Consider the following 18,540-nt stretch of genomic DNA (forward strand, 5'->3'; position numbering starts at 1 on the left):
AGTGACCATGCACCCACAAACGCTACCACAGTTTAGATAGAGTTTTCATTTTTTTTTCTTTTTTTCTTTTTTTATTATGTCAACCTTAAGGCTTTCCTGAAAGAAAAATACTGCACATATTGAATATCTACTTAGAATAAATAAACCTAAGTGGGTGGCACAGCATTATGGCCATGAAAACAAGTAGGAGACTTGCGTAACTTTTGATACCAAAGTCGGCAATTTTTTTAGTTCAGTTAAAAAGAATTGAAACTAGGTGGCAAAAGAACATTCACATAACAACTTTAATGTTAAATAGTTCACAAAGCTGATTAAAGGAGTCATGTACATTGCATCATTTGAAGGGGCTTTCCCCATTGCATCTGTGCTGCATTTGTGCATATAAAATATTTAAAAATTTAATATCGTACTATAAAATATTGTTTCTCTTGTTTATCCTTTGCAGAGAAAGAGTCACGGAAGACTGCACACAGAGACCCGTGCGGTGCAGGCAGGGCCCCCCCGGACGCCCCAGCTCTGGCTCCAGGAGGGCGGCACTCGCATGCTTCCAAAGCTAAACCTTTTAAAACTGAGAACTTAAATGCGACAGACAACTGACAGATAACCTCTCTGCCTTAGTGCTTACTCCTAAGCTTCGTGTTAAGGCTCAGAAAGTTTTTTTTGTACAAAAGCAAGGTAGGAAAGTGTCCGAGGTGGCATTGCAGCGGGCAAGCAGACGGCCAGGAGGGCGCTCACCCTGCCCCAAGCAGCTGGCGTGCCGCAGCCTGCCAGCGTCAGCTGGGCTCTAAACGGCCCCTCAGAACGGGAGGCATTTTCTTGATACAAAACCCACTGCAGCAGCACAGAGAGCTCCAGCTTCAGTGGCTTTGAGAGATTTATGAAAGACACCTCTGGTGAACTGAACCAAAAATGCAGCTCTGGTTCCCCATAATCCCATTCACATGTTCCCTGATGTGTTAGACAGACAAGGCCAGAATAGTTACAAATCCCAGTACAAAGTAGGTCTTTGTTTTTATTTTTAAAGAATAATTCTGAGGAAAGGTGGAGGCATTTCCCAGTGCCCAGGTGCCAGCTGTCTGGCTGAGAGCAGACCCTGCATGGCTGCGGGTCCGTGGCCCTACGGCGCTGACCCCGCCGCCCCCAGGGGCAGGGCAGTGCTCTCCTTTTAGCTGCAGAGACGCTGCCTTGGTTTTCAAAACATCCTGCTGACTACAGCAAATAATGTTCCATACAACGTATGCGAAGCTGAAAAGCACAGTTAAAGAAAAATATTTTTGAAAAAAATGAAGGAAAAGAGACCTGACTGTCTCAACATTTCTTCACAGATCAGATCCCCTGCAATGGCTGCTGTTCCCTGGCTCACGGTTGCCTCCTGCACTTCAGCAACAGAAGTGTAACCATCTGGGACTGCAGCCTCCCCCCAAAAGAACTGTGCATCATATGGACCTTGAAAAAGATTACATCTGTTTATTAATAGTAAAAATGGATACATTTGTCCTACATTTTGTTTTTAGAAATTTGATCATGTCACAAGCAATACCTGTGTGTATGTGGGTGTATTACAGATGTATATAATTTATTTTAACCAGGCTGTGAAATAATATGTAATCACATCTCTTCTTGTGATTGTACATAATACAGTAATTAAATGATGCCAGTCTACGTCATTCTCTTATTTCTAATCAAAGGAACCTGAAGCGTAACAGTCTTCTTTCCGGCTGATATGGCTCTTTATTTTTGTCACAGGGGAGACTTCCCATCACCAAAGAGGGATAATCTTCCAACCGTGAGAGATGGGATAATTCAGATTTCTTTCCTGGCTGCTCCTGCCTGTTGGCAGCCGGAGCACCGCAGTCCTGGCTCCCACCTTCCCGGGCTGCATGGAGCGTCTCCTCCTCCGAATTCGGCAGACAGGCGTTCCTCAAGGCCAGGTGTTACTGCTGTCCTGATTTCTTCTCTTTCTGGAAACTAAAGCTTGTTCTCCTGCTCAGTTTTCTTTGTTTCTGAGCAAAATAATCTGCTCTGGCTGTACTTGCTCGTGACTCTAGAATATAGTTAACCTGCAAGACACGAAGTGATATTTCATTTCTTTGCTGTTTCAGTGGAGCAGCCCAGGGAGGACACAGACCCTCGTATCTCTGGACAAGGCGTTAGTAAAAATGGCAAAAATACAGCAGAAACAGCTCGGAGCTTCAGAGAAGCCCCCTGCTGCACGGGGCCGCGTCCTGGCTCTTCCTCCTGGGCTCCTTCGGTGGGTGCAGTGTGGCCTGGGCTGGGGGCTGAGAACCCCTCTCTGCTCACCCAACCCTCCTTACCAAGCCTCCAGATGAACGCAGCAAGTCATGAAGACCCACAATGCTGGTCTAATATAGTAATGGGCTTCAATAAAAGATTTTATCAGCTTTAATAAAAATAATACTTTCATTATGATGTTTGCATACTCAGCTAATCTCATAGTTTCCCTGTATTTTGGCACATTTTACTTGATGAAAGCATTTTTAAATGATATTTAACAAGCCTGCTATTCCCTAAATTTATTATCTCCAGTGCTTTGTGATAATCACATAGATAATTTTAATGGAAGGTTAATGCAAGAATCAAAAAGATAAAAATGCCCTTTGGTCTGCCATTAGCTGGTTAATATGCTGTGGCTTAAAACTTGCACAATTTTATGCACTGTAGAGTGTTTCACTTTCATTGCATATTACAGCTTAAGGCATAAAAATATAGGGAATTTTCATGGTCAATAAAGTCTCAGTCTTTCTCACTTGATCATGTAAAAAGCCTAATTTGAAAAGTCTGATTTCTCTGCATCTCTTAATGCTGATGGAATTGAAAATAAACTGGTAACTTATGCACGAAACCAGAAAATATTCTTTATAAACAATTTGCGAGTTAAGAAAAAAAGTACTGTTCAATAATACTTCTCTCTTGAATGTTCATGCTATTTATAGCAAAACTTTTTTAGACTTCTTATATGAACAGTCTCAGATCTGTCAAGTGTTCTGAAGACTGCAACAGTTTATTTAGGGTTAAGTAGGAACAAAAGAATTTGGCCTAACAATCCACAAAGTAGTAAAAGCAAATGAACATTCACCCGTGTTATTAATAAAAAATATTTTGCCATATGTCAGTTATTTAGCAGTCCTCCGAACTTCACACAGAAGATAAAAGCAAACATAACGGACATATTGCAAAAATTACTATTTGAAAAATTTTGAATTGCTAAAATATCCTAGATTGCAGAAAATTAAATTTAATCTTCCAATAGCGTTACGAAAAATTGCTTCAGAAAGTAAATCAGTATGTCTCTGCAAGAGAAAAGCAAACAACTGTGATAAAGGGTCGGGGCGGGAGGAATAACCCCTCTGCCTTGTACAGAGTGCCATCCTGGCAGAACTCCTGCCCTCTGCTTGAGCCGGTGCTGACGCCACGAACCCCACATCGGCCGGCGGCCCTGAGGATTACTCCAGCGCACCGCTCCGCGGGAGCCCCCCGACCGCTGAGCGGCACCGGCACTGGCTGCCGAGACCCAGCGCCGGCCCTCGGGGGGCCCGGCAGGGTGGCCCACAGACCCGGACACGTGTCTGAAGGTGCAGAGTACCCAGACACAATGGAATTTGGTAGCTTCCGATAAACTCGGCCAAAGATTGGCATCTCTTAACTGAAACTGAGCCCAAGAGGCAGCCCCGTACACAAAACAGGCAGTCTCTTGCACAGCCGCCTGAAAAGCCAGTAACAGACACTGGGCATGCTCCGGTAAGTGAGATGCACCTTAGTGCCCCTCAGGCACTGCGCCACCCGTGTACTTCTAGAACCTCCTGAATACTTTCATGTCTGACAAGTGGTAAAACACTCAGAATTTTGGGTCACGTTAAAATTTAATACTCACCTTCAGTACAATTTCATTGACAGTAGCAGCATCTGATTCAAAGTAAAGGTGTTTGTAGTCATGATTGCTTAGATATGTAAGTTTAAATATTGCATGACCTGCAAAGATAAGGAAAAAATGTTCAGAATATTCCTCTAAAGTTTCCGCAGAGCTTGTGTGCCTGACAGAAGAAAAACACAGATGGTGATCTTAGCATACCATCAGCACAACAGAAGGAAGTAATGAAACGCTGACAGGCTTCTCATGTCATTTCAATTTAAGGCAAGTGGTGGCTTACAGGAGCAGCTGAACTCTATTCAATAAAGTTCATTTTCCCATCACATCCCCACTGCAGGAAATGCAAAAATCTATCAAATGGCTAGTTAGCTCCCATTCAGCCCAAGACCATATTTCAGTTAAACTACCACATTAGAACTACTTTATGTAACTATTCACTGTATAATCATCAAATGTAGAAGATAAGTGTTATATTTAAAATAAAAGGTCAATTAACCCCAGAATTATCACTCTAAAATCCTCTCCCCAAAACAACACCCAAACCTACTCAAGTTGCTTAAGGCAAAGGAAAAATGTCACTGTAAAATACAAAAAGGATGCAGCGACGATACTACGAAACTAAGCATCTCTCCTGCTACAAGCAGAACACTCAAAATTAAAGTAGAACCGTAATTTTTATCTGTGTAGCGCTTTGCTGGCAGGCTTCACTGCTCAGTCCCAAATGGAGGTTTTAAGTGATTAAATGGACTCGATCTGATGACAGCCAGGCCAGCCTCCGTGGCTGCCTTTGGAGAATGGCATGGAAACTGGTGACCTTTACCAGCACTGCAGGCAGGACAGGAGGCACGGCGTTAGCATAAAGCTCTGTATGCAAAACATGTAGGAAGGCAAAATATCCTTCACTTGTTCAGACGTTCATGGCTTCAAAAATTAAAATTAAGCATATTCTATACATTATACTTTTCCATCAGTTTTCACATAATTTATTCAGTTCAAAGGTCAGAGTCAGTAATCCATAAAATAGCAGCCACATTACTGTAAATTCACATCTTTCGTGAAGGAAAGCTAATTTGAAATCTTATTTACATTATCTAATTCTCCAGATTTCCAAAAAATGACTGATATATGCCCCAGACCTGTGGCCAGAAAATTTGAGACGTGCGTATTTTATTGTGGCACGTTAATTAAACACCATTATGATGCACTAATCTGGAATATAAATTCTATATTGAAAAATTGGCTAATAATAATAGCAAAAAAAAAAACCCCTTTAAATCACTTGACAAATGATGCCTCGGTGGTACTAAAAATGCGGGGATTCCTGGCTGCAAGCTAATCAGTATGGTAATGCATTCACGCCCGACTCCTGCCTGGGACGGAATTCAGCATCTTTACGGTTCTGAGAGGCTGCTCCAGGAGACACGACACAGCACTGCACGCCGCCGGCACGCCGCGACAGCCTCCCCCGGACGTCCTAGCATTACGCACAGTTCCAGAAAGTGCCAAAAAATAAAATAAAAGTCACACAAAACGCGGTCTGGAGGGTTCCAGCGGAGGTGTTTTGCATTGGGTTTTGGAAGCTCCCTTGGCGGTTCCTGAGCGTGTGAAGGAGGAGCCCTCCCCCCGCTCGTTCCCCGCCCCCCGCCGGCAGCAGGCGCTGCTGGCCCCGCCCGGCCCGGCCCGGCCGCTGCGGAGGCCTCGGGACGGCGCTGCCGGCGGGGAGGGCGGGGGGACGGGGGGCACCGGGAGCTGAGCCCCGCTGCCTGCCGGGCGAGGGCTGCGGTCCCCACGGCGCTCCCCCGGCCGGCCGCCCCCCGCCTGCTGCCGGCCCTGCCATCTACCTCGCAAGGGGAGGCAGGCTCGCGCCCCCGCTGCGGCAGGACAGGGGTTTTACCAGCCCACAGGGGTTTCCCAACACGGATGACACCGCCGGGCGGCCTGTTGGCGCCGCCTGCACCCCAGCGCGCCCCCAGCGCAGGAAAAGCTGCCTTTCCCCGAGGGCCCACCCAGCGCACGGGCTGTGCCGGGGGCCGTGCTCGCCAGCCCCAGAGCAGGCGCCCCGCCGGGAGCCCCCTCGCCCCACCGCCCAGCGAAGCCAGGGGGACACCGCCGCGCAGCCGGTCCTTCGCCAGGACGGGGGGCCCGGGCTGGGTTTGCAGTCCCGCTCCCGTTCTGGTAGAGACACGACCTGCACCAGAGGTGGAAAGGATAAAGAGCCAGCGTGCTGACCGTCTGCTGCTCGCCCGTACATCACCAAGGGGAGGTGGGGCAGAGAGCCACGGAATGAAAGATTAACACAAAAATTAAGCGAGACCACAGCTTTCGTCATGCCTGGTGAAGAAACCCTCCCCAGTATCCCCATCTTCCCGTTACACCAGTGATCTGCTCCTCCTTTCTGGCAAAAGTATTTATACAGCCGACAGAAGCAGAACACAGAACTTTATTTTGAGGACTTATTTTAAGATTGTAAAGAGTCAGCTGTTTTGACGACAATTAGAGCAACAGATGCCAACAACAATTCCGCCGCACCCTGCAGCAGGAGGCAGAGCTCGCCCTGCTCCCCGTCCCTCTGGGGACACAGCGCAGAGGCCCCAGCGCTGTGCTCGTGGCAGCCAGCACCCCGCGGCCCCCGGCACGCGGCAGGGCCCATCCCCGGCACACCCGAGGCCGGTGTCCCTGCCCGCAACCCATCCACGGCAAAAGCTGCTCTGGTCCCTGCCTCTCGGGCAGGTGCTGGCCGAGACACGGAGCTGCCCGGCCGTGGCACGGGGCGGCAGCGCTGCCTCTGCCCCCACGCAGGGACCGACGCGCGGCGCCCGCCCCGCTGTGCACAGCCCGCGGCACGGCCTGCGGAACGCGTCGCACACCCTGCCAGGTGATTTAGTGGAAAGAAGCTAAAAAGACTTTTCTTTAGAAAGCCCCATTATAGTATTATGTTTATGTGCTCCCATGTCCACATTATACTATTTACAGCATGAAATATTAGTTCATTGATATCATAACTGGCACTTTGCTCTGCTACTGTTCTAGCCAGATGGAATTTATGAATTGTGAGATTGATTTCCATTTCCAAGAGCGCTTAAATATGTGATGTACCACTTTCCAATAGAACACCACCCTTGACACTTCAGAGATCAATACGAACTTCAATGGCTTTATATTTCCATATAAGAATATCTGGCAACAAACAGCAGCAGCTCAAGTGGCTTCTGCCATACTTGATGGTAGAATTAAAACAAACGCAGATGTTGTACGAACAACTTCACCGCAGTGCCTGCTGCACGAACAATGTGTCCTTTAGTCTGTGTTTGAAACACAAGTGTTCAGTTGCAGCAGCTGTCACTGCCCTGCCCCGGGACAAAGGCACGTGTGTATGTAGACAGGTACAGTCACCTACCGACGAGGTGGCAGTGGCTGATGGCAAGAGGGAACTGAACGGGGGAATTTTAGTATTTTGTAATCGATTTTACTGGCTAGACAACAGAAAATACATGTTATTTTCAAACAAATTTATCTGATAAGTGAAATTAGAGAAACTCATCTGTTATCAGACGCTCTTGCCATGTGTACAGAATGAGCTCAACAGATCTCTGCAGGCAACGCTGCTATGCCAGGGGAGTCACCCGGTTCGGCCCTGGTGCCCGGACAGACCGGGTGCATCCGAGATGCTGAGGGTGGCGTCCCTGCGTCACCTGCAGGAACATCTGCTTGGCCCCTCGCCCCGCACGCTGCAGCCAAGACGTGCAGGCTCCCCCAGCCCTGCCGCACCGCGCCTGCTCGTGCCACTGCCCCACGCCAGCACCGCTCCTGCCATGCCTTGTGGTGCTGATGTCCCTCTGACAGCAGGGGAACGGCGTCCGACCGCTGGTGCCCTTTGAACGTATTTTGACAAATCTTTCCTAACCTTTGAATGCTAACAGGTTCCCAGGCGGTTACACCTGGAGAAACGCATGCAAGAGACTCAGATAGAAAGAGAAAATGCTGATTTACTGAAAACGAGGAGAGCTCACTGTCAGCTCGATGTCTTAAATTTAATTGCTTGGCATATCTCCTAATTTTAAATATTACTGTACTGACAAAAAAGTGAAGGAAGGGGCTAGTTACGGTATAAACAGTAATCCTTCCAAACCCAGAAGCACAGCCACATGCAGATCTACTGGTCGTGGCTGGAAACCTATCTTTCTCACAGTGTTTGGTGAAACAGTGCTTGTGCAAATAGCAGCCTCCCTACTGCATGTCAGCCCCCAACACACACACGATTCCATTGGTTTTGTGTTTACATGAGGCAGACGAGAAATATTGCTGGAAAACAGTTTCCAGAATTACTGACTAAAATATACGTACATGCTCACTGGTAAATCTGCAAATTTCTATCTCAGAAAATACACAAAAACTTTGTGCTCCACTGTGCTTTAATTTATACAGGTGAAAACAAATTTTCACTTTTAAACTGAAGTAATGCACTTTCTTTATCAGCATCTAAAAACCACACTTTTTGCCTGGAAAACATTGAAAGCATGTGGAATTGCACAGGAAAAGACAACTTCTTTACTGAACTTGCCAAGACTAGGAGTAGTTTGTCTTCTTCCTTTCCCATCTCCGCCAAAATCAGACTGTATCAAAAGCCTCTGTTCATGCCAATCTTTAAAACAGCATGTACTGAATTAAATCACTAATTAGACGAAGGATGAAAAGAATATTCATGATTCAAACAAAATAGAAAACAAACACAGGGAAATGCAAATTTATGATAAATTTTCAATACACCTTGATGATTGCTTTGTCATTACAGGGCCATAAAGTCTAAGCCAACAATTAAGATATATATATAATATAATATATAATAAAGAGCTAGAGAAAGACCTCTCTGAAGGAAAGAACTACTTACGGGCATCATTTCACATTATCACCATTTTCACCACCTTGGAAATTGTGACCACAGTATCAAACCTCGAAATCTCTTCTCACAGACTCAGAAGGGATTACAAAGACTTAAAAATATACTAGTAAACAGGCAAGGAACCATGAAAATAAAACACATGGCAAGCAATGTTTCTGTACAAAGACAAGTTTAGTTAAATGTGGTATGAAATGGGGGCATGTCTGTTCATCAGCCCCTGAGGTTTTTATTCTAAAGCTTTGGGGAGGGACTCTGTTGTTTTAAATCCGTATGTGCTACATCAAAAAATGATGCCGTGACCCTGGGACAGGGCCCGAAGGTCCTACAAAAATGCAAGTGTTGCACTGTCATCAAAACACCAACCCTGACAACCTCTAAGGAACAAGAAAACTTAGATGTTTTCTTGCAGGGGGATGTCGCAAGCTGCAGCACAGCTGTGGCTGGATTGCCAGGGACACAGCACCGGCTCTCCCAGCGACGGAGACAGAAGAGGAACCCGAGCAGGAAGGCGGGTTAGGCCTACTTCACGCCAGCCATACTCATCCAAGAGGTGCATTGTTTAGAGGCGACTTCTCCTCCACAGGTAGCAAACGCAGTCGAAGTTATGGATGAAATCCTGACCCCACCAACATCAGTGGAAAAAATGTGGAGTTCAGACCAGGCGTTACTCAAGTGGGAACAAATGTTACGAATGTTACGAAAAGAAAGCTGCAGTCCGGCTGGCCTGCTCCATTCTCAGGGAGCAGCGTATTTCAAGAACACTTTTCCCACAACTCAGGTCTTTATATTCTGCTGTAAGCTTATTATGAAACATTGCTATTAGTGGATGTCTTGTTTCTAGATGTCCTGAAAAAGACCACTTTTATGTCAAATTATGGTAACTATTCGCACATTTGGATTTTTTTTTTTCTGAAGCCTTTTGTTTCTTCATTGAATTATTACCAAAGGCAGACTACTAATAAAGATTTTTGCAAGAATGGTGAAAATCGAGGTGGAACTCAGGCTTGCACTAAACCTTTTCACCAGCAACCTTGTTTTGGAAAAAAGATGATAAATAAATCAAAATACACTAAGCAGTGTTTCCACATGGCAATCGCCTCCTTCATTGCGTCTGCACCTCATCAATCACGCTATTGTCTGCTTGAAAGGCGAGCCTTGTAAATGTCATATCCACTCAAGCCCAAGGAGAAGCGAATCAAAATGCAGCAAGGAGTTTTAATTGGATAGTGTAATTAAACTAAAAAACCCCAGCAGAATAGCTTTGACAGGATAGATGAAGACCCCTTTTAATAGGGCTACAAAACATATTTGTTAAAAGGATGAGGCAATGCACGCTCCTGATAGTGCTCCAGAGTACTTCTACGAGGAGGCTACTCACTAGTGGATGTTTTTAATAAGTTGCCTTGCGTACGGTACCCAGGCAGGAGCAGCCCTTGCCTCCAAGCCACTAGCAGTGGACACTGAAGCGGTCACCAAGCCGAAGCTGTTCCTTCGGCTGAGCTTCCCTTGCTGCCAGCTGCTTCTCTGGGGGTGTAAATTGTACGAACCGATGCCAAACACACGGCTGAGTGGCCAGCTCTAGCGCTAGAGGAAAGGCAGAGCAGCTCCCGGCACGGCACAGCGTGCAGACCACGGACGGCTGCTCGCAAGTCCCCAACAACTCCGACCTTTTGCCAGGGCTCAAGCTGGCCGCCAACAACCTGGGCACAGTCCTGAGCCTGCCACAGAATATGGAAAATACAACGAAACCAAGCACCATCTGCGACTTTGCTCCCTTCCCTTTGAGGCATTTAGCCGCCCTGCAAACAACACGTCTACACACATTTGGACTCGTTTCTTTCTGTTGCATACTTTGAGATTTCTTTCACTCCACGCCTGAGTCTTGGTAACATTTTCTCTGCTGAATCTATTTTTTATCCTTTGACCAGAATCTGTGATTAGGCTTCTATCAAGTATGATTTTTCTTCTACTATTTCACAGACTGTGTTATTCACAGCAGGAGCATTAATATTAGGAACTACCGCACAATATTTTGTGCACCATTTGCACAGTGCCTGGATAATTGCTGGCTCTTTGCTCTGGCTCCACTGCAGGGCTATGAACAAACATGCAACATCTTTATTTAAGCTCCCTGAGCAGCAGGAATCCATGCCTTCCCAACACATTCTGTATGTTTTTTGTCCTTTCACAATCCAATAACGAATTCATTAAATTAGTATTACCCAATGTGCATAATCTGGAGGAACTTGATACTGAATTAAAACATCACATACCTTCAGCTTTAAATGAAAACTACATAAAAGCATTTCAGCCATCACTTTGGCTATCACTTACAGCCAGTATGAATACTGCTAGAAAAGCTATTTTCGTGCAGATGTGGAATTCAATGGGAAAGACTGACTCGTGTTGCAACATCAATCAAAACGTCGGCTCTGCTGGCAGCTCTCGACAGTAAGGCAGGTTCAAAGGTCACAGGATAAAGAAAAAGCCAAGCTCTGGTTCAGCTCTAATATCTCCTCGCTAGAAGTCTTGCAAAGGTACCTACCCCCTTCTGTACTAGGCGGCTTTCATTAATCTTCTTGCCATCTTTTTTAACTAGTCATGCAGAACCGCTCGATAGCAAGACATATAATGGGGAGGCCCTGTGCCTATTACCAGGTTAACACTCTGTTAAGCCCCAGTGCAACAATGGAATAAGAATTTAAAGGAAATCTTAAGCTGCAGGGTGCAAAGCAGGCAATTAAATTACAAACTGAAGTTACCAATGTACTCCATGACCTACAGAACACCTTTGTTTAGACTCCCTTAATATTAAGGATATTTTGACCAAGCAATTGAGACGTATATGCTTTACTAAAAAAAACAAAACCAAAACCAAACCAAACAAAAATCCACAAAAACAAACAAACAGAAAAACGATTGCAGAGAACATTTCTTCAATGTTTCAAGTAAATTATCAAATAAATCTGATTTCTGCAGCCGTCATAAAGTGCGCTTAATGGAAAAAAAACTGCATGTGTTTTGAAAACTGTAAGTCTGCCCACCCAATTAGTCTCAGTGCCACTGAAAGACCTCCCCTGAGCTCTGCTAAACCCCGTGAGCACCAGTGCCAGGTGCCAAGGCAAGCTGGTAACCCCAGCCCGCAGAAGGACAGCGACACCGCGGCGGTCACGGCCGCGCTTTGTCCACAGTGCACTTTGTAGGAGAGGCAGTGGTTAGTGACACTGAAGTTTCTCCCTTGTCCAAATAATGTAAGAGACATTAACAGAATCAGATTTCCTTTAAATTACACTATTGCAAAGGGATATAATTGTATTAAACATATTATGTTGCTTCCTTAAGACTTTATATTATGTACACTTAATTGAGATACAAAGCTCTTTTCAGCTATAAAAATGACAACTACTTTATTAAGGTTTAAATCTTATTTCTCAATGATAGGATGCTTCCTTTCGAGATTCAAAACATTCAGAATCTCTCGTGATAATCAGACTGAACCTGATTTAAACAAGCATTTTATACACAGTGTTTCCAGGTTCTAATGGCATTTGATCGAGCCAGCAGGGCCATTACCTCTTCCCTCTGTCTAAATTCAGGGAGTCTGATTTAATTTACAAATAAAAATTCAAATTCTAACCTGGGCCTACTACAAGGGCAAACAAAAATCATCAGCCATTCCTGCCCATGATACCCCCACTAATGACAAATTAGATGCCAAAGCTTTCTCTTTCCATTCTCCATTTCCACTAAGTGCAGCTCCAAGTCCTGCTAACTTACAGTAAAGGAAAGCTTCGGCTTCAAGTCTTCCTGTAGGTATTCACAACATGCGATCTATGAAGTTGTCAAGTTCTTTAACACACAAGTGTCACTGAAGCTTCACTGCACAAACCTGTCTTTGCAGATAAAACTTTAATTGAAAGTAAGCATGAGCACCCCCACTACATTTATATACAATTTCTATTTTTATGTTTCTGTAGACAAGTACCAGTAAAAACCTCTGAAATCTCGTTAGTCTACAGAAAGTCAGACCTAACTGAATATTAAACTGTGTTAATTACCACGTGCAGGAAAACAAATTTTCCATAAAGCTTCAGCTGTACTGAGCTGTACTGTGACCAGCCTCCCTTCACAAGGACCCTTGCCCAGCCTCTACAAAGCATGGCTGGCCACAACTGGAGGCTCCAGAAACCCCTTCCCTGCTCCTCAGAAATACAACATGTCAGCTCAGCAAAGCAGCACCCAACTTCACTATAACCCCAGTCGCTAAGGTCTGGGGAATGCAGTCAGTTTAATATACACTGTTTTCCCCCAGTGTAACTGTACAAGCCCTGTTACATGTGCAGAACACTTCTGAAAGATGAAATGGAGCATGTTTGTGTTACAAGAGATAAAAACATGGAAACAAAATATATTGCAGAACTCAAACACCTTATCTTCACTCAGCCTCTCTTTCTTTGCAATAATTCATTCAAGAAAGATCCAGGAATAATTTTTGATGTAAACTCTGCTACAAACATATATCACTATGCTGATAAAAATCACAGACAAAACTTGTGAAATACAGTGAGTTTCATTCCTTTATGCTACTAAAATAACTTTTTTCCATTTAAAATTCAAGAGATACCGATCTGCTGCTAAGAGTTCCCCAAAATGCATCATTCTGAGATGTCACACTAAGAGTCTCTCCTACTGACCCAAAATAATGACTTTTGGAACATCTTTGGAGAATCTGGAAGAGGTCAGTGGATTTCAGGGGGAATTATTTTCTCCTTTTGAAACTATGCTGAACGCTTACTTAACATGAAAACTTTAAGAATGGCCACATGAAAATGAGTAAATAAAATCCCAGTATCATAAAGATTGCTTTTGTCATAACCTGTCAGAATCCTCTCAAAAGTGACCACAATTCTTCACGTAATGGTTGCCCTTCTGGCACCAGACTTCACTTGGGGGCTGAAATTTTGCCCCTTATTTCTCCCTGTGGTGGCAGTTGCTGCATTTGGATACAAGTGTTGTTTCCCAGAAGAGCGGGGGCTGCCTCTGGGGCTGCCAAGCCCCCATCCCCTCCAGAACACAGCACCGGAGACGTTCAAGGACAGCCTGAAGGTCTCACGTGAGTGTGTTAGCAGGAGTGTGAGCTGGAAACCTTGACCTTCGAGGCTGGATTTTCAAATACAGCCCCATTTTGTTGGCATGATTTTACCACAAGTATTTGCATTTGAAATGAAAGGTGGCTACAAAACCAGAGGTGTTGATGTATTTACAAGTGCAAAACTACACCTTTAATAAGAAAAATTGGTCTGAGGTGCAACTGGAAATCAAGCACTTAGGCATTTAAAAGTACTGCAGATTCTGCCGTGGCCTTTGCTGACTGCCAATTATCTGTTACAGAGTTGTGCTAGATCACTTCCCTTGGAGCTCTGTAAAGACAACTGTTACACATTTGGACTGCCTGGTCACTAGCGATGTCCTTCCCCAGGACCATGCCTTCCCAAGGACCATAAAGACTTGCTGGAGAGACAGAAAAGGAAGGCAGTGACTGGACTAAAAGCATGGAAATAGGAAGGGGTAATGAAGGGGAGAAGGATATAGTTCAATAATTGCTGATAAAATCTGTGGCAGCCATAAATTTACTCTTCCAAAAGAATCCAACAGATCATTACCTCTGTAAATATGTATCACATAATTCTCCCTCTCCGTCACCTTGCAGATAAGTACTTAATATTTAGCATCTCTACCCTGGACAAGTGCAAGTGTAATAAAATCCATCTGAGCTTTAGAACTGCAGTTACTTTTTGACAGGAGATAGTTACATTTTGACACCACAGGGGGACTTTGCCCAATTCCCCTCAGGCCTGTCTTGTGCTTTTTTAAAACAAATTTTACAAATTTAGACTCTCATTACTCCACTGATACAATAAGCAAAAGCACCAGCTTTTTAGCTGTACTCTGAAGGCAGCAATCTTTACCCCCCCTTTTTTTGGAGACTGGTTGAACTGGGATGTCCATCGCATCCTCCAGCTGGTTTAGCTATCACTGCTGCCCGGGCATGGGCAATGTTCTCCTGACACAAAACTCCCAGTGTGACATGTCATAATTCTGCTGATCCTGCAGCCACGAGTGAAGCAAATGTAGACTGTGCTAATATTTACTGTATGTCTCAGATCCTCATGTGTGTCTAAGAAATTATTTAAAACCTTTCCAGATATTAAGAAATTAAAAAAAAAAAAAAAAGCCATTATGTGGAAACCTACATTTGATGACCGAGCTATGGGGCCAGACACCAGCTAGGCAAAACCAGTTTCCTTGGTAGGACAATATTAGCAGCTACTGATAGTGGGCAAGAAACACTCTTAATGATGCCATTAGCTGCAAGCGGCATTTAAAGGACACTCATAAAATGTGTATCTGTTTACGTTATGTTCTCTACAACAGAATCAAGTCAGATTAAAAACATCCTATAATGAATAAAATACACCTATAAAAGGAAAGGACATGGTAGCAATAATTCTTTGGGCATCTAGCACATACAGAGAGGGAGAGAAGAGAGAACATAAATAAAAAGGACTACTCACTTGGGCTTTTTTCTTCCGCAAGGTCACAGGCACAGAGGAGTTCAGAATCGATTGAAATGGGTTTCTGCTTAATCCAAAACTTAGTGCTGGCCTTCTGATTAGTAACAGGGTCTATCTCTACCTTGTCTCCAGAAATACCTGAGATGAGAAAGAATAGAGAGCCACAATAGTGATCTGTTTAAGTGATTTCATATCAGTCATTTGACACACTTTATAAATCTTAAATGGGATGAAAGTATATTGCCCATTTGGGCTTTTTGAAAGCACGGGAGCTTTTGAAACCGAAAGCAAATGATTATCAAAATGCATTGATAATCTGCATTTTATTCTCCTGCCTTGCTTGGAAATAAGCATACCAATGAGGAAAAAAAACATCCCAGAAAAAATTCTTCTCAACACGTACAGAGCTCCTCCGGAAACAGCAGCTACACGAACTGCAAGATTTATACAAAGATACTGCTTCTTTTTCCGTCATCGCTATTATATGTAGGAGACACTATCACACAACGTCACTATTCTATCTCCTATACTATAAAATCTATACGAGAGGACAACACACATCTGTGCTATTACAGGAACGGTCTTTGTGTTAACCAGATACTCATAAACAAAGGCGCCCAGTCCCAGAGATCCTGTGCATTTTTACACTGCTGGCATCCTAAAGCCAGCTCTAATTAGGCTGCTTTGAAAGCAAGCTGAGGATCTGAGTAGCTCCTGGCACGGGCACCGGGCCCTGTCTCTGAACACGGGCTTCCCCAGATGGCTCCGGCTTCGCTCCTGCTGTGCGTAGGCTGACCTGGATACACGGCGTGCTTCCACGCGCAGAATCATACAGCAGACCTTTTGTGAGGGAGTGTAGAAAATTCCTTCCCTATTATCCCTCCGCATGTCTCTCTCGAGCTCATGAAAGGAGTGTTTTTCCAGTGGGATGCTGCACGAGCAGGCTGAAAGCTACCCGTGTGCTGGAACCTGCCCCGGGATGCTCACTGCAATTTACAGCAGTTTTCATCCCGGTAGTACAAAGCAAACGTCCTGCTATGCCGCACTGGCGAACAGAAGCTCATTGTGTAGTGTCTTTTGACATGGCTGAACAAACTTCTCAGTCTGCTTTTTACACCAGGATGTGTGGAACCTTAAAAATAATTACATTTTTCAAGTCATGACTTACTGGTGGAGCTCATGATACAGTGGCAAAAAGGAAGTAGCAGAGGAAAAAAAGTATTTAAATTTCACTTCTGCACCTCTGGAAAAATGGCAGAGAGAACCTTTCCCTCCTGAGGCTTTTGGCTATGGTGCTTTTCAATACCTCATACTTGGCTTGTCTGAAGCACAAAAAAACTTAAAAGGAGCCGATGATTTAACTTTTAAGAGATGTGACAAAATAAACATCAGATGCCACACTCAGAACAACTCTCTCAAGCCCTCCAAAATTAAGTGAATGTTTCTTAAAGTCCGGTCACTGCTGCAGGATCTGCAAACCACGTTTGTATTTTATGTAAGTAAAATCCAAGCATACAGACAGCAAGCACCACCTGCTTACAGCAGCCGTCTTGCTGCAGTCCGTTCCACGACACACAAGGTAACCTTCGTTTTAACCCTGGCTGCTAAGACAGGTGATAATAATGCCACCAACTCCCTCCCCTGCTCTATTAATCCAAGAATGCACTCTGTCATTAAACATACGTCACATCAAAGCTATCACATTTCAATTAAGCATTGTATCAAGAGTCCAGTTAATACAAGGGCTGTTAGAACTAGGTAACGTGAGCTGGCTGATGTTGTAACCAGAGCTCATTTCGGTTTGCAATTTTATTTTGTACAGATTATTTAAAATCAGCTTTATTTTTTCACTGTAGTAGCTAATTATTCAAAATGGCATTTTCTGTAGTTTAAGGAAAATATGTGATGATGATATAAGTTCTTATTTCCTCAATGAAGTCAAAGCAAGTTCTAAAAATAAATGTGCAAATTCTTTGTGTGCGAGGTTTGTTCCCTACACCTTTCTTTAAAAAAAAAAAACAACCCACGAAGTCACCCCAGAAAATATCCTTTAAAAATTTTCACAGTATGGTCCCGAAACTTCAGAATTCACAGTCAGTCAATATTGTTAATGTACCTTGTTAATTTGATAGGATTTGTCAGGTAACTCCACTGGAAAATTATATAAAACTGTTCCAGATGAACAGATGATAGTGACATGAATTAAAGTGATAGAACAATAGTGGAATATAAACCAGAAATGACACCCAAAGTGGCTGTTGATTTATTGCCATCCTGAGTTTGGTTCTGGGCTTCCATGTATATTAGTGCTACAAATCTGGGTCCATTTAGCAGAGAGATGCTCATACATACATCACCAGCTCCTGCTCCAAGCCAAGGTCACTCCCCATTGCATCAATCTTTTCTGCAGAGGCTACTTCACCAAGCATGGATTTTGTACCCATCTCAGATGTAACAGACTTCCTCCTCTTTCATCTTTTTTTTATCATGTAAAATACACTTTAACTTCTATTATTTTTATCTGCAAATTGTTGCTGTATACTTCATCCATTATTTCTGTATCTCGACATCACTGGCTTAAGCTCACACACATCCAAAGAGCACATTGACAAAGAATGTTGTCTTTTTTGTGTTATTGTTTTCACAATCTGTAAGTATTGAAACCTAAAATCAAAACACTATTATATATGTGGCTTCTACAGTCTCGGTATCACAGCACAAATTAGTCATACTCAGAAAACAAGTAAAAATGCTTCCTCTACTATTTTTTTATTCATTCATTTTAGCAAAAGAAATGTCATCGCTGTAGTAGTCCAGTAACACTGCTCTGTTCTTGCTTCCCTTGTTGGGGTCTGCAACTGTCCCCCGCCCCTTCTGAAATGCTTTCTGGCAGCAGTTTTCCAAGACAATATGCTGCTTTTAGTTCTGCTAATGCAGTACACAAGCAAATATGTCTTGTGCCTTCACAACACAACTGAGCCTCTGTAAAAGATGTTGGGAACACTACTGTATGTGTATTACACCGTAACATTAGCTAAAACATAAAAACCCAGACCTTAAACTGCCATGGCTAAAGCTTTCAGCTGTAATAAAAACGTCAGTCAAAAGGGTCATTCCTCCCCTTGTCATTTACGTATCTCTGTGTTCTACCAAGAGCTACGCACAATGTGCAGACA

General features: G+C 43.9%; 1 protein-coding gene across 8 annotated transcripts in view; it reads right to left on the reverse strand.

Moving 5' to 3' along the window:
• Positions 1-266: 266 nt before the first annotated feature.
• The window catches only part of MAPKAP1 (MAPK associated protein 1), a 106,904-nt gene continuing 88,630 nt past the window's right edge, over positions 267-18,540 (reverse strand). For all 8 annotated transcript variants that reach the window (XM_083807252.1, XM_083807255.1, XM_083807253.1 and 5 more), the window contains 3 exons: positions 15,365-15,502; positions 3,893-3,990; positions 267-2,060 (listed from right to left, as the gene is read on the reverse strand). In XM_083807252.1, coding sequence (XP_083663378.1) covers positions 1,935-2,060; positions 3,893-3,990; positions 15,365-15,502 — 362 coding nt within the window. In that variant the 3' untranslated portion in view covers positions 267-1,934. The remainder of the gene's footprint in view (positions 2,061-3,892; positions 3,991-15,364; positions 15,503-18,540) is intronic.

The sequence above is a fragment of the Anser anser genome (assembly GCF_964211835.1).
Source record: "Anser anser genome assembly, chromosome: 21".
Lineage (NCBI taxonomy): Eukaryota > Metazoa > Chordata > Aves > Anseriformes > Anatidae > Anser > Anser anser.